This window comes from Buceros rhinoceros, unplaced genomic scaffold, assembly GCF_000710305.1.
Source record: "Buceros rhinoceros silvestris isolate BGI_N320 unplaced genomic scaffold, ASM71030v1 scaffold22112, whole genome shotgun sequence".
Taxonomy (NCBI): domain Eukaryota; kingdom Metazoa; phylum Chordata; class Aves; order Bucerotiformes; family Bucerotidae; genus Buceros; species Buceros rhinoceros.
In genome coordinates, this window is record NW_010398644.1 from 16,621 (window position 1) to 30,881 (window position 14,261).

The window sequence follows — 14,261 nt, forward strand, 5'->3', positions numbered from 1 at the left end:
CTCATAGTAGTGTTGTAACATCTGTTCTAGTGTCTGACACTACTTAAAATAAGCATCCTAAAGTAAATGTTTATACACAGACAAGAATTCAACTTTTTCAGTATTATAAAGACAAATGTTTTAAAATGCTCTCCTGTCTCATTTTAAGATTATGTATATTCTTGGTATTAAATTCTTGCCTTGCTCAGAATGAAATAACTGACAAGTATTCCAGGTTTTTTCTGTTTTCAGAAGTAATTGATTTGGGACATCTCAGCATGTTTTACTCTTGAGATTGCACTCATCTGTTGACAGCTTGAATGTGCTCTTGTTTACTTTCTGATTAGATCAAAATAAAACCACGTGCTGCTAGACCTGTTTTAATCACGCTGAAGATACGCCAAGGCTCTTCCTCTGGGTGTCTGCTTTTCCAAAAGTCTCTTTTCAAAAGTAAGACTTACTCAAGACAGAGTCCTGTTTTGTGTCAGTCTAAAACGTTAAGGTATCTGAATCATTTCTGTATAATATTGTTAAGTACTATGGAATTTATATTGAAAAGCTCTGCTCCCTGAACCCGCCTTTTCTAGCCGTGCAGCTTTGCATGCAGCTCGCTATGTCTTTTCCCTTTCCCTCACCTCACCTTGTGCTTTCGATGGATTGTATCCCAATCTCGGTGGCTAAATCCCTTACCTTGGAGGGGTAATTCTTGCCTCTTCGCCCTTGCAGCTCAGACACCTCCTGGTGTTTTCACAGAACTCAGGATCGCTTTCTTCAGACTTCATACATAACTGTAGCACTTCATTTGCACTTTTCTGTTTCCTTAGTTGGCCTTTTGTGGGTTCCCAAATCCTGCTGGAGCGGTTGCACTGTATTCCAAGAAGTCTGTTGCTCACGGTAACAGGACTGATCCCTTTGAGTATTGAATAGTGTGTGGCGCTGTTTTTTTATTTCTGATACAGCGTGTTCAGAAATGCTTAGCATCAGTTATGGGATTTTAGCAGAAGAATAGGGAAGCCTGGTTTGTGAGGATGAGCAGTTTTATTTCCAGTTACATTTTCATTACAATGTTCCCACTGTTGCAGTTGAATAGGCAGCAGCATTTCAGTGTCTGAGTCCTGCCCCAAATCCAGCCTGCAAGTGACTGGACTGTTCCTTATGTTTATTAGGAAGGTGGGGGATTTGTCTGCTGGGGTTTTTTAAGGAAGTACGCTGAAATTTCCACCAGCAGAATTAGTCCAGTAAGCGTCTGTGAAGTTTAGGTTTTTCAGAATGAGGTCCTGAAAGGATTTTAGAATTAAATGTTATCTGCTATCTAAAGAGAGAAAAATACTCTTCCGTGAGCGTGAGATGAGTGCAGTGTATCTGCTTCATGCTGCGACTGCGGCATCCGCAGGCACTACCGAAGACTGAGGAAGTTACAAGGACTTTAGCTGAAAATACCAGCCGTTAGAAAAATGCTAAGCTTTGTTATGAGCATCTGACTTAATTCTCAGTTCTCAGCAAACCTTGATATGTCAAATCAAAATAGTTCAGTGCCTCTTACAGGTGGTTCAGCGTTTGCTGCGCTTGAGGTGGGATCTCGGGTTTTGCCCTCCCCTTGTGCGGGAAGGTGGCCGAAGCGTTGCAGCAGTAGCAGCAGTTTGATGCCAGGTTGCTCATGTGCCCAGGAGGAACTGTCTCCCCTGTTCTTCTGCCCAAGTATTGACCCAACAGCTGCTTGGGCTGTTCATGAGCCCAGGGGGAAAAAGAAATCAGCTGTTTGGCAGTTGCATTCCTCCAAGGGGTGGTAGATGAAGGGAAGCTGTCCAAAGACAGGTCTTTGAGCCGTGCCTGTCTTTATCTTGGTATCCTTGCCGTGGTTGTCTGTATTCTGAGCTTCAAACAAGCATTTGGTAGTCAAGAATCAACAAAACAAACACGTGAGGGAACAATTATTTGTTTGTGATGAGGCTAGTGATTTTCTTTGAGATGACTTTCTGTTGACTTTCCAAGTGTGCTCTTTTAGAACTGCATGGAGATGGATAGATTAGTGAGAGAGCTTTCTTGGAAGCTCTACAGGAAACTTCTGGATGTTGCTGGTTTTCCCATCTTCTTGTTTTCAGTGTCTTCTCGGCTTTTAAGTCCTCATCTCTTCTCCTCTCCCGATGTAATATTACGCAGATGTAGGGATTAATTGCAACTTCGTCCCTTTTCATACACAGAATTGTATAACTAGCCTAATTAAACGTGTGCATGGTAAAATGGCAAGCTAGAAAGAGCTGTCTGGTCTTGGATGATAGCAATTAAGTGATTTACAGGCGTCCGTACTTATCCTATGCCTACTGGCTGTCCTAGCTTGTCATCTACGGTTGAGTGTGCAGTTCACTGGCTTTTGTTAGCATTCAGGCTGCTTTTCACTGGACGCTGTGTTCTTGGATGAAGAGAACGTTGCTTTTCATGAGACTATGTAGTAAAACCATATTCTAACTTTAACAAGCACTGTTAGTCTTCTTGTGTTCACCTGAGGATTTTTCCTGTGCTGAATTTCAGAAATGCAAGGTTTCAAGGTGCTTAAAATAAATGAGTCAGTGTCTCCTCCTGCCCCCAATTGTTCTCAAACTCAGAGCTCTTGCTAAAATTATTTAGGGTGATGCCCCTGACAAAAATACAGATGAACCAAGTCCTAGTTTCCACTGAGCTTCAGGATGTTAAACAGGCACAATTTATTTCTCTCTTCTGCAGTTCTCCTTGGCTCTCACAGGGTCAGAAGCAGCAGTAGCACTTCGGCTGTTCCCAGTTGAGTCATTCGGAATGCAAATCATTTTGCAGTGATGCCAGAGGTTCCCTTTGTGCTGGGCTTTATATAAAACACACCATAGATTATGAGCTTTGTCACATTCCCTGAGCAGCAGGGAGTAGGTAGAGGCTTCGGCTTTTGATTCAGCCAGAACTAGACTAGTATGGGAAGATCCTAGTGAGCTTTGCTTTGCAGACAGCTGTAAATCCTGTCCGAACGCTACACTGAGTGCTTCTGACAGCTATTTTTGTACTAACGTAATTCCTCCGGGCAAATAAATACCTGCTGGGGAAGCTTAGCAGAGCATGTGCTCTGGGGAATACAGTCCTCCCGCACTCTTCCCCACCTTTCTCCTCTTCCAAACTAGATTATGAGGAATAGAAGTGAAGCCTAGGGAGAATATCCAGCAGTATGAATTACCTGCTCTTGGTTGATCTTGCACCATCTCAGCTGCAGGGGTTTGGGGTTGCAGGAGCACGTGCTTCACCTACATACCAAATCTTGCAGGGAAGGCGGTTCTTGTCCTGTAACAAAGTGCTGTGAGCATAAGCAGGCACACTCTTCCCAGCTGGACAAATAGGAATCCATGTAGATTTGCTCTGAAAATAAAGCAAGTGGCGGATTTTTACCCTGTTTCTGAGCGTTGCTGCCTGGTAAATGTCTTGGTTAGTTCGCATGGAACCAAACTCACTCTCGAACTGAAATCTCTCTGAAACCAGACTGAAGAGCTGGTCTGAAGTGGGTTTTGTGTGGAAAAAATGTATGTACACACACCGGTGATTAAATAAGTTTATATCCATAAATTGTGTTGGGTTTTGGTTGCTATTCAAAGCTTTTGAGTTACTTTGACACCTGTTTCAAAAATACTCATTCAAGAGGGAATGAACATACTTTTCCTACGTAGACCGATGTTACTAGGGCAAAGCATGAATGTCTTCACCATTTCAGTTTTAAAAGTTGAAACTTACTGGGGAAAATAATTTTGGGGCTGTGGGATATTTTTAAAATTATTGTGCAAATCTTAATTTCTGAGGGTATCAGTTGTAATTCTTCCAAGTAATTCTGTCAGCACAATCCTCACTATCAATGTTAGAGAACTGGCTCTGAACACTGAGGATAGTGACTGTAGAAGTTGCTGTTCAGGATAATGAATGGAAAGAGCAATGGGAGAACATGTAAGAGTGTTACACAACTCTATTAAATCCCTCATTTTGGAAGATTATGTAGCTGTCTGGGTCTGTCACCCTGACTTACTGTGCTCTGGTTTTCAAAGATGCTGCTCTTTTGGGACTTCTACATAATTTTGTGGATACAATAATTTGTAAAAATTACATTTTGATTAAAAGGCTTTGAACAAATTCCTTGTGTTAAGATAGGACCTCATGTTCTCTCTTCACTGTCACACGAGTTTCTCTGTAACTTAAATCCACTCTAAATCCAGAATCTGAGTCCTGAAGTCACTTGCATCATACAGTTCCTCTCTGAGAGAATGTGAATTGGAGCAAGCAGATGGAGCAAGCAGATGAGCAGACTTTGCAAGCGTTTTGAAAATAGGTCTTGAAAAGGGGTTTTAGTATAGGAAGCAAATAGATCTGGATGAATAAGAATGGCACTTACAAGGCCTTCTTCTTTCTGGCTTTGGTTTTCCTCTAAACTTTGCTCTCTTTGAACTGAGGACAGAATTGCTCTGAGTTCAAGATCCTCTCTCTTTATAGGGTCTCTACCTTTAAAATGTAGGTGCTGTTTCTACTCTGCAGGTGGTTCCATTCTTTTTCAGCAAGTCTTATGGTTTGATTCTCTTATTATTCTCGTACCGATAATTTTCCCTGAGACCAGAGGTAGTCTAGAGGCAAGACACTTTGAAAACCAGATGGGCTGCGCATTCGAAATGGAGCTGATGAGGCTGCCATCCTCTGAGATATTATCAAGCGTGTCTTTGTACAGGTGATAAAACCAGTACTCAAACTTCCGCCAGGTTTTTTCATTTCTCTTCTGCTTTAAAGCCAGACTGGCTCACTTCTGATTGAAGTGATGCAGGTAGTTCAGCTTTGTTGCTTCTGTGCTGGAGCTATGGTTTACAGCTCCTTGACAGCCTCGGTGGCATGTGAAAACCACATAACCACCCAGGGGAACTTCTTCTGAGCAAGTTGCACGCAGCACTGTGTGTGCTAAGCCCACTCCAGCAGTACCATTGAACTCATCTTCTCAGTGTTTTTCTCTCAGTTGCCTATTTAGGTATGCACAGCTCCAAATCTGGAACAAGTGTACTTCTGAAAGCTGGTTGAGACTCCACCCAGTAATTGCCCGGCAGAGATCTGTTACTGAGTGTGGAGGTGCCGACAGTTTGACTGTTAATGCCCGAATTTGAAAATCTGCGTTTGGAGGACGAGCCATGAGTTGAGTGCCCAGTAGATGGTCTATGTGCTGTAAATGGCTGAGATTAAAATCTGAGTTGTCAAATGGCTTTGCATTTGGAAAAACTCGTGAGCAGCATGCCATGTTAATTTTAAATGTAAATTAAATGTTCTTCTCTTTTTATAGGAACTGGAGACATTGTTGCTGTCATGATTACAGAATCAAAGGTCAAGGAGATCCTGAATTACTTGGAAAAGAATATTTCTGTCCTGATGGCAATAGCAGTGGGGTCCCGTGTTCCTCCAAAAAACTTCAGTCGGGGCTCTCTAGTCTTCGTGTCAATATCATTCATTGTTCTGATGATAATTTCTTCAGCATGGTTAATATTTTACTTCATCCAGAAGATCAGGTACACAAGTGCACGAGACAGGAATCAGGTAAGGTGACTTCTTTTAAGTTTTGGAGGTGGTATTTCTGTATACAGTAGTCAACAGAGAACATATAATTTCTAAGGAATGTCCAGCAGTGTTCAGAACCTCTTTGTTCCAAGGCAGAGCATGTTGCCAGATGAGGATTTTTATAAAGCAGAGTATTTTCATCCTGAGCAGCACCAGTAGAAGATCTTATTATGTGACAGGAAAGAATAAGAATTGAAGCAAAATATTTGGGTTATAATGAGTATAAGTTCAAGAGGAAGATAGATTCTATGTTGGCTGAATAATAGGTATTGTGTGTACGTTGGGAATGGGGAGGGATTAAAGTGTGATTGAGTGTGTGTAATGTGGGGGAACTCGAAGCTAATGTTATAAATTCTCTCTGTGTTCTTAAGGGATAGCTTCAGTAATAGCTAAGGTAATTCAAAAGCCGTGTAAAGGTGTTCCCACACTATGATTTGTCATGAATGTTAGGTAAGAAAACTAGATGTAAAAATGGAGCTGCTTAGTGATCTGTGCTCTCAACTTTATTCAAGATCACTTGGTAAGAACTGCTTAATTCTCCTGGTCATGTATTTTAAGTAAAATTTTCTCCAATGTGCCTTTCTTACACTCGTCAACTCAGAGCTCAAGTATGGCCTTGCTCAGAGCCATTGACTAAATCAAGTGATCGACTCAGATATGGATTAGACTTTAGAAGGAAATGTTTTACTACTGTGGACTTAATGACCCACTGTCTCCATAGTGTGCCTTGGCTTTTATTGAGAAGGGTCAGCACCCTCTGCACTCCCCTTCCCTTTGGATCTCTCTGCCAAGGCTAACTTAGAGCTGCTGACCCCCTTCCCTCTGAATTATGGCTAATGTGGCAGGGGCTCACTGTGAGGCGGTGCTTTAGAGTTTTGTCAAACCCAAAACAAATGCAAACTTATCCTCAGCTGTGACAAAGGATTTCCTTTTTAGTTTCTATAAATAGTGTGTGATGCTGCAGGTCCCATGGGCATCCTGTAGATTTTCCTAAGGATGTCGTTCTTAAACGACCACGCTGTAACTGGTACTTTGTGTGGTCCCTTGGGATGGCAAAAGTTTAAATATAACTGTTCCTCAATGAGTGTCTGCAGAATACTACACTGGCCCTTCTGCATCCCCTGCGTGGTTCTAGGCTTCTTCCAAACGGCCGTGTTTCAGAGCAGTTGCTCCATGGGGAAAGGGCTCTTATGACCTTTCTTCTTTCTTTAGATTTTTACAAAGGTCAGGAGAAACTTGATGAAAATTTTATGTGGTTTAAAAAGCTGAGCTTATTAAACTTTAATAAGAAGGTGGCGACAGCTACAGCTTGTTTTTGAAGAGCTTGGAGAGCTTTCACAGAGAGAAGGCTGTACTGTTAGTGACGAAATAACTGGGTTTAGGCTATGGTCTCGTTTTTAAGTTATGTTGAGGCACTCTTTAAAAAAACCCAAACATCAAAACCACATCATGTGTTGTAGATAGCTCAGGTGGATACTGCTGTTTCTCATCATTACCCTCATCATCATACCACCACCAGCGGTGGAAGCTCTTCTGCATCTGGTGATGGCCTTTTGCATCAAGACAGTTCTGGGGTTTAGCAGCAAGCACGTGCTGTATGCCTACCCCCTAACTTACCAAAACAGCGAATCCTGAGCATTTCCAACGTCAGCATAAGTTTTTGTTAAAATCTGGAAATGGAAGAGATGGATCTCTTAAAAGGAGAAAACAGAAGTTGTTTAGCAAATTTATTTACCTATGGGAACATGTATACATTTTGGAAGAGTTTTGCTGAAATATTATGCTTCCAGTAGGAAAATATTTTTTCTTTAAGATTTCTTGTAGCATGAATGCAGTAGGACTAAATATAAATAGTACCCACAATTACTTAGTTGGTGGTGTCAAGTGTTTAAGTTAAATCCCTTCTCAGTTTTGGTCCTCTCTTAGTAATCACGCTTTTGGTTACACAGTGATTGTCTTCTCCAGTGGTGTGCCAGTGTGCTCTGTGACGTTCAGTACTCGGGCCAATACACTTGTTTCAGGACATGTATTTTAAATTTGCTTGAACTGACCAATTTCTCACGTGCTGAAGTTGGGATGAGATTTCGACTTCAGGAAGCATATCATCTCCCCGTCCCAGTCCTGTTTCTGATGCTGCATTTCCTTTGCAAGTTTACATCAGTAGCTGGGACTAAATATCTGGTTTTATTTTTTTTTTTCAAATCCATGCTTTAAAAAATATAAAATAAGAGCTGCTGTTCTATGGAAACCATTCTTGCAAAGGCAGAGTACTCAATACAACGTGGAGGTGAAGGGTGAAATGCATGAACTTCCTTTTTTCCAATCAATGTAAACTAAATTTGATGTCTCAGGCTCCTGAAACAAGATGACATGAGCTTTGTTCACTTGGTGCCCTGTCTCTGGAACTCCAGCTGGCTGAGAGCCATTCTTGGCTGGCTGGGAACTGGGCACTGCAGTGGGCATCAGCACTCGAATTGCAGGAGTGGCTCCATCCATCCAAAATAAAAACAGCAGAAACAACCAAAAAACCAGCTTGGCCTCTGCATTCAGATTGAGGTTCATCTTCAAAGCAGTGTTCATTTCAGCTTTATTTAAGTCTGTATTGGCTTATTTAGTTTTCATGACCTTTTTTTTCCTTCCTTTGTGAGATCCTGGTGGTTTCAGATAATAGCAAGAAAGAAACTAGGTTACACTGAGAGGATCTCTTACGTCTCAGAATAAGATCAGCCTGCTCAGGGGGAAAAATAATAAAATAATTCAATCTTAAGAAGGGAACAAGGGGTATATTACAGCAATATGAATAGAATAGACGGAAATCATCAGAAGGGCGTGTTGCTTCAGCTCGTATCCTGCGGGCTGGGTTTGAGTTTGTCACACACAGTTGGATCACTTCTGTGGACTTCTGTGTGGTCCACAAGGTTGATGCTCATGCTTATCGAGCGCGTTTGTGGGCTCAACTCTTCCTGACAAAGCCCTGTGTGCTGTGCCTTGTATGTGCTTTTTTATGCCACAGTGGGTATCGCAACGTTGGTATTGAGCCCAAGTCGTTATAAAGGACAGTAATGAAGCTTGATTACTGGGATTAATTTGTGTTCTTTTCTTTGTCGCTTTATTAGCGTCGTCTTGGAGATGCTGCCAAGAAAGCCATCGGTAAATTGACAACCAGGACAGTAAAGAAGGGCGATAAGGTATAATAATATCCCAATATGGTAAACTTGAGCATCATGTTTGAATTTTACCAGGGGAAACTTATCTCAGTTTTTCCTGCTTCTGATTTATGACTTTGTCCTTCCTTGCTGAAGACTGACTTTGTCCTGTGGCACAGTATTTTTAGTGTCGATGTATGCTGTAGATTTGTACATTTCAAATAATTTTTACTTGCTTAAATCCTACTTGCACTCTGTCTGGCAGCTGTGACTGAGAGTGGGTTTGGGTGCTAGGGCCAGGGGTTTTGCTGGCAGGAGTGTGTAGGGCTAGCATAGTGTATTGGAATTCTGTAAGCTTAGAATCATTCCATATGTAAGTTGTGTAAAGTAAAAATAAATTGAAAAGGCAGATAATGAAGGACAAAATGCAGATGTAAAGTATGAATATCCAGCAATCTGAGGGGGAGCATAAACAGGCGTTTCATCAAAGATACTAAATGTAACTCCAAGAATATTTCTTTCCAGTGTACAAATTAAAATAGGTGATGTGTTAAGTCCTAAACTTTTTCCACTTTTATGAGCAGTACTGCTTTGTCTTCGATTCTGAAAGGAAAAAAATAGTCACTTAATCTTGCTTAACTTTTGCTCTTTAATTTGCAAAAGGCAAGGGAATTCTGGCTATGATTTGATTTTTAAGTGAAGATTATTTCCTTGAGCCTTTTTAATGCATTTCCTTTGTATCTTTCTTATCAGCACTATCAGCAGTGGAAGATTAGGAAGAGACGGAAAATTTTGCTTCCAGAGAGAAGGCAGAAAAAAATGTCTTTCTGCTTGTTCTCCCTTGCTATGTAGTTGTATTTCAAGACAGCCCACTGCACTAAACCTTTTCTGATGGTATGGGAGTACATAGAGATAACAGGAACTCCTCGATATTAGAAGATGCTGTCAACATCAGTACAAAACAGGGCAGTGACGGACAGGTTGCAGTACAGACAGTGTGAGATGCACACGCAGGTGAACAGAGAGCGAAGGAAAACCTGTCCTTCACCTGAGCAGAATCCTCTGCATGCAGCAGTGACTGGTGCTGACCAGGGAGGGGCTGTGGTGGTGCTGTGGCTCCTGTCTCTGTGCCTTGCTGGTAGCTCGCTAGCACTGAAAAAAACCATGAGCTTGAACTGAGAGGAGGCACAGTCTGGTTTGTGTCACAGGCCCAAACATTTTCAAAGTATATTGATGATGCCATTACTACATCCAAACGAAGTCAGCCCTTTTTCAGTACAAATTTTAAATTGTCGTGTTTAAAATTAAAATAATCCTAACTTTGGGAAAACAGCCAGTCAGTCAGTGATCCTCATCTTCATGCCTGGATAAAAATGATGATAACTCTGCAACTAAGCAGCAGACAAAAATACGGGACTACTCTGAAATCAGGAAAATTTGCTAGTTCTGGCTAGAAAAGGGAATCCCGGGATTCATATCCTCCCAAAAATCCCCCCCAAACCCTGAATGTAATAGAAGTTTTAGCTCCAAGCTAAAGCAAAGCCTCTAGGAAAATCACCATTGTATTTTATAGTGATTCAACTGAATATTGGAATCATCTTAGGCCTTAGCTTGTGTTTCAAATGATCATCTATCAGCTCCAAGTGAAGGGAGAGTTTTGTATGTATGAGATACTTAGTGACACTGGAATACAATAACCCAGTCATTGGTTTTATATCTTCTTAGTAACAGTGACTTGGCACAACGCAGTTCCTGCACTAGTCACAAGCGCAGTTGCATTTGTCATAGCCTCAACTCTTGACTTGATTTTCATTCTGTTCATTTTAGGAAACAGACCCAGACTTTGATCATTGTGCTGTCTGCATTGAGAGTTACAAGCAGAACGATGTTGTTCGCATTTTACCATGCAAGTAAGCTAGCAAAGTTGCTTTGTTTTGGAAACTTCTTGCTTTGTGCTCCTTTGCTTCATGTAATACATGCATTGTAATTTACAAACACGTTTGTTAGATGTTTCCAGTCCTAATAACAGCCACTTCTTTTTCGACTATGATACCAGAAGGTGTGAAGGTGGGTGCTGGCACTGTTCCGATGGAGATTAAACAAAAGATTATGATCCTGAGGATGGGCAGTTTGGGGATATCAGCAGTGGAGCTGTCAAGACTGTAAGGGGAGGTGGGATGGGCAGATTTAATGACTGAGTGTTGGGCAGGCACAAAAAACTTCAGTATTATGAACCAGGTACAGCTGCAGCATTCTGCACTGAAGATGTGCAGTGTTGGCTGCTGCTTTCTGAAACAGTGTAGGAAACAGAAATGCAGTTTTTCCAACCTTCATACCTCCTCTGACATCAGTCAGCCACCCTGCTACATCCTCTGTCTTTGGTCTCTCCTGTGCAGTGTGTTCTTGACTTGTGCCTGAAGATTTGTACTTGCCAGATACTCTGCACTGGTGCTTAAAATGTAACCAATTCCCCTTTTATGCTGTTCTCCCGACATGTCAGGTTTTCAGTTTGTTTCTGTTCCACTCCTGTTCTTGAGCTGGTTTGGGTTATTTGCTCTTTGGGAGATGCTTTAAAGTACTTTTTGACCTGGTGATTGGTTTTGATGAATCAGTACATTTTGGTATCCTGAAGCATTATCAAGGACATCTTTCCCTTGTATTCTGAAATGCAAAACTTTCCCCTTATCTCCAGACACTAAAAAACCCCCATGTAAGTTATGTGGTATACATGCAGCCAAGCTCCAGTAACATGGCCTGTGCTCGGTATATAAACAGTGTTCTACATGATACTTTAGAAGCAACAAAGTCATGGTGTTGAAGTCGATCTTCAGTCAAGCAACAGCACATAAGAGCTCGTTTATTGGGCTTCTAAATCCTCTTGCAGGCTGTTCTGACTACCTGGAATATTTTTCTTCTAATGCATAGTGAATTTCTGTCATCATAAAAAGAAAACAGTACTATTTTCTGTCTTACTGATCAGAGTATGTGTATATCCTACTTCTGAAGCCAGAATTTTAATTCTGTGTTCTTTACCTCTTGGACTGTGGGAAACAGTGACCTGCTTTAGATTCTCAGTAGTGGTGTTTAGCTGATATACCCTACAAATGTTTGCTTAGAAACTCCCTTTAAAATATTTGTGAATAAAAGAGCTTGGTCTTAGATTGTTAAAAATTTGGGAGCTTCTGGTCAGGTGGATGTGTGTGCATTTTCATTTTGTTTTTACTATTTCATCACTGTTACTCAAAGGTGATGTCCTCTTGCCCTAAAAAAGGTACTCCCAAGTATTAGGTAAAGGTTTCAGAGAGTTATATCCTATAGTGTAATCTTAAGCAGAGCTTGTATATGTGAATTGAGCCCTTGTCTTTGATTTGTTATGTAGATGATTATTTGGAAATTAGAGGGTGAACTTCTGGAGCTGCATGCCAGTTTTGGACCGCTGAGATGATTGATTGTTAAAGTGCCTCTTAAAAAAGCTTCACTTGTGTAGTTCAGGGTGGTACTGCAGGGCTCAAGGATGTGGAGTGGAGGTCCACAAGTCCCACTCCTCTGCCTTTCTCTTGACACTGAACAGAGGTCGGGGGCGGGTACTTGCCAGTGACAAGAGAATGAGTCTCTATCTGGTAGGAAGGCACCTTTTTCCACTGAGCACAAGGCAGAGTTGGGACTAGAAGTCAACTCCTTCATTTAAACAACTGCCACTGTCCAAGCAATCGGTATGTTGCTAGTGTCAGCAAGCAGGTTACAGATCATTGAACTAAGATTATTTTTTTTTAATGAGAGAGTTTTAAAGCCCGTTTCCTTCAGACACCTTTGGTGAGCTGCAGTCCTGCAGAGAGGAAGCTCCCTGCTTGCAGCGGGGAGATGCTTCAGCGAGCTGGATGAAGGTGCACCGAGCTGCCATCTCAGCACAGCCTCCCCCAGTGCAATCTCCCATGTGAAGGAGACATCAAGGCTCTTGTGTAGATACTTTTCTGTTCTGTTTTTTCACAAGAATGTCAGGTCAGTGAGGGCTCAGATTACATTCCTGCCAAAGGCTGCAAGACAGCTTTTATGTTCACTTTCTGCTCCTCTTTTTTAAATCTCACTTTTCATCTGCTGCAGCTCAACTTTGAGCTGAGCACAAAACCGTCTTGGCTGGATGGAAGCATTGCGATGGATACATTCCACAAGACATTCTTGTATTTCTAGATGAAGAGCATACCTGCCAACCTGCCGAGATGAGCCAAATAAATTTCAGATTGCATGTAAGACCTGTCAGTCTTCAGCATCTGCAAGACTTGCCCCCAGATCTTGTTTTGGAGGTTTAATCTCTTTCTACTTCCTGATACTTTAAACCTCGTTTTAGTGCAACATGCAAACTTAGTTAAAAAACCCCCAAACAAACCTACAGGAGAGTCTCTAAGCCAGATGAGAAAATAAACTGTAAGAAAACCGTGGAGAAAATGGCTTGACCAAGTGGAGGTAAATGAAAGGCTAGAAGTTGGGGGTTTTTTTTCCTGTTGAGTAAGCTATAATCATTAGACAGTAAGAATCACTGACATGTGACATCCTTGCTGCTTTCATCAGTTTAAAAGTAGCATTTCCCTTTGGTACTGCAGTTCTTCTCTGCAGTTAAGTATGGTCTGTCACTCTGTGCCTCAGCAGAGAGGATCTGGTCTGGGCAGACACACAACAGGCAAAAGCTACCAGCAGCTGAGCAAGTTGCACCTAAAATTCTACAGTGAAACATCATATTTGTAATGTAAAGTTTCATGGCAGGTGGGAAACTGTGGGAAATTTAGAAATAAACCAAGGTGAAAATAATTGCAAACAATGCAGTTGAATTTCTATCATTCACGTTGTGCTTCAGAGAGAGAAATTACATTCAGTACCAGCAGCCTGTGGGCATACCTATAGCTGTTAGTGCACAGAGGGATAAGGCAGCACTCTGTCTGAGGCTGACGAGCCTGAGAGGTGTCTCTGTCTTTTCTAAATATCATTATTTAAGTTAAGTAAGTAGAGCAAGCAAATTTCAGAAGGATTCCAGCAAGAGACAAACCTGATTGGACAGTTTTCTTTATTCAGATGGTTTTATTCTACCGTCACACTGCTGTATATAGGAGATGAGCGGGCATTAGGTGAAAAGTGATCAGGAGAGGGTAGTGTGAAGGACTAGTGAGAGATAAGGGAAGGGGAGAGCAAAGTGACAGGTTAGAGAAAAGCAGGGAGAGTGACATTGGAAAGGGCAGAAGGATGGGCCTGGGAGGGAAGGAATTTACAAGGTAGGAAGGAGAATCAAAGGAGTAGTGAATATGTGAAAATAAATGGGTTTTGAGCCAAATTCTTGGTTCCTGTACTGGGCAAGAAGTGGGGGAGTGACAAAAAAGTGACTAAGCCAAATTTTCATCCGTTTGATTTTGTGCTGTTGTGAATAGCTGGACGGGGGGTTTTGGGGGTTTTTTAAGAGCAAATTAACACAATCTCTCAATGCCATCCTTTCAGCTTAGTGCAGTGCCTCTGCACAACCCCCACTTTCTCTGCTCCCTGCTTGCGAGGGCAGTCCCGCTC

The 14,261-nt window shown here is 41.7% G+C and overlaps 1 protein-coding gene across 1 annotated transcript in view; it reads left to right on the forward strand.

Moving 5' to 3' along the window:
* The window catches only part of RNF130 (ring finger protein 130), a gene marked incomplete at its 5' end in the record, with an annotated part of 31,962 nt that overhangs the window by 7,701 nt on the left and 10,000 nt on the right, over positions 1-14,261 (forward strand). The window contains 3 exons of the mRNA XM_010131183.1: positions 5,297-5,547; positions 8,685-8,756; positions 10,542-10,624. Of these exons, the coding sequence (XP_010129485.1) occupies positions 5,297-5,547; positions 8,685-8,756; positions 10,542-10,624 (406 nt within the window). The remainder of the gene's footprint in view (positions 1-5,296; positions 5,548-8,684; positions 8,757-10,541; positions 10,625-14,261) is intronic.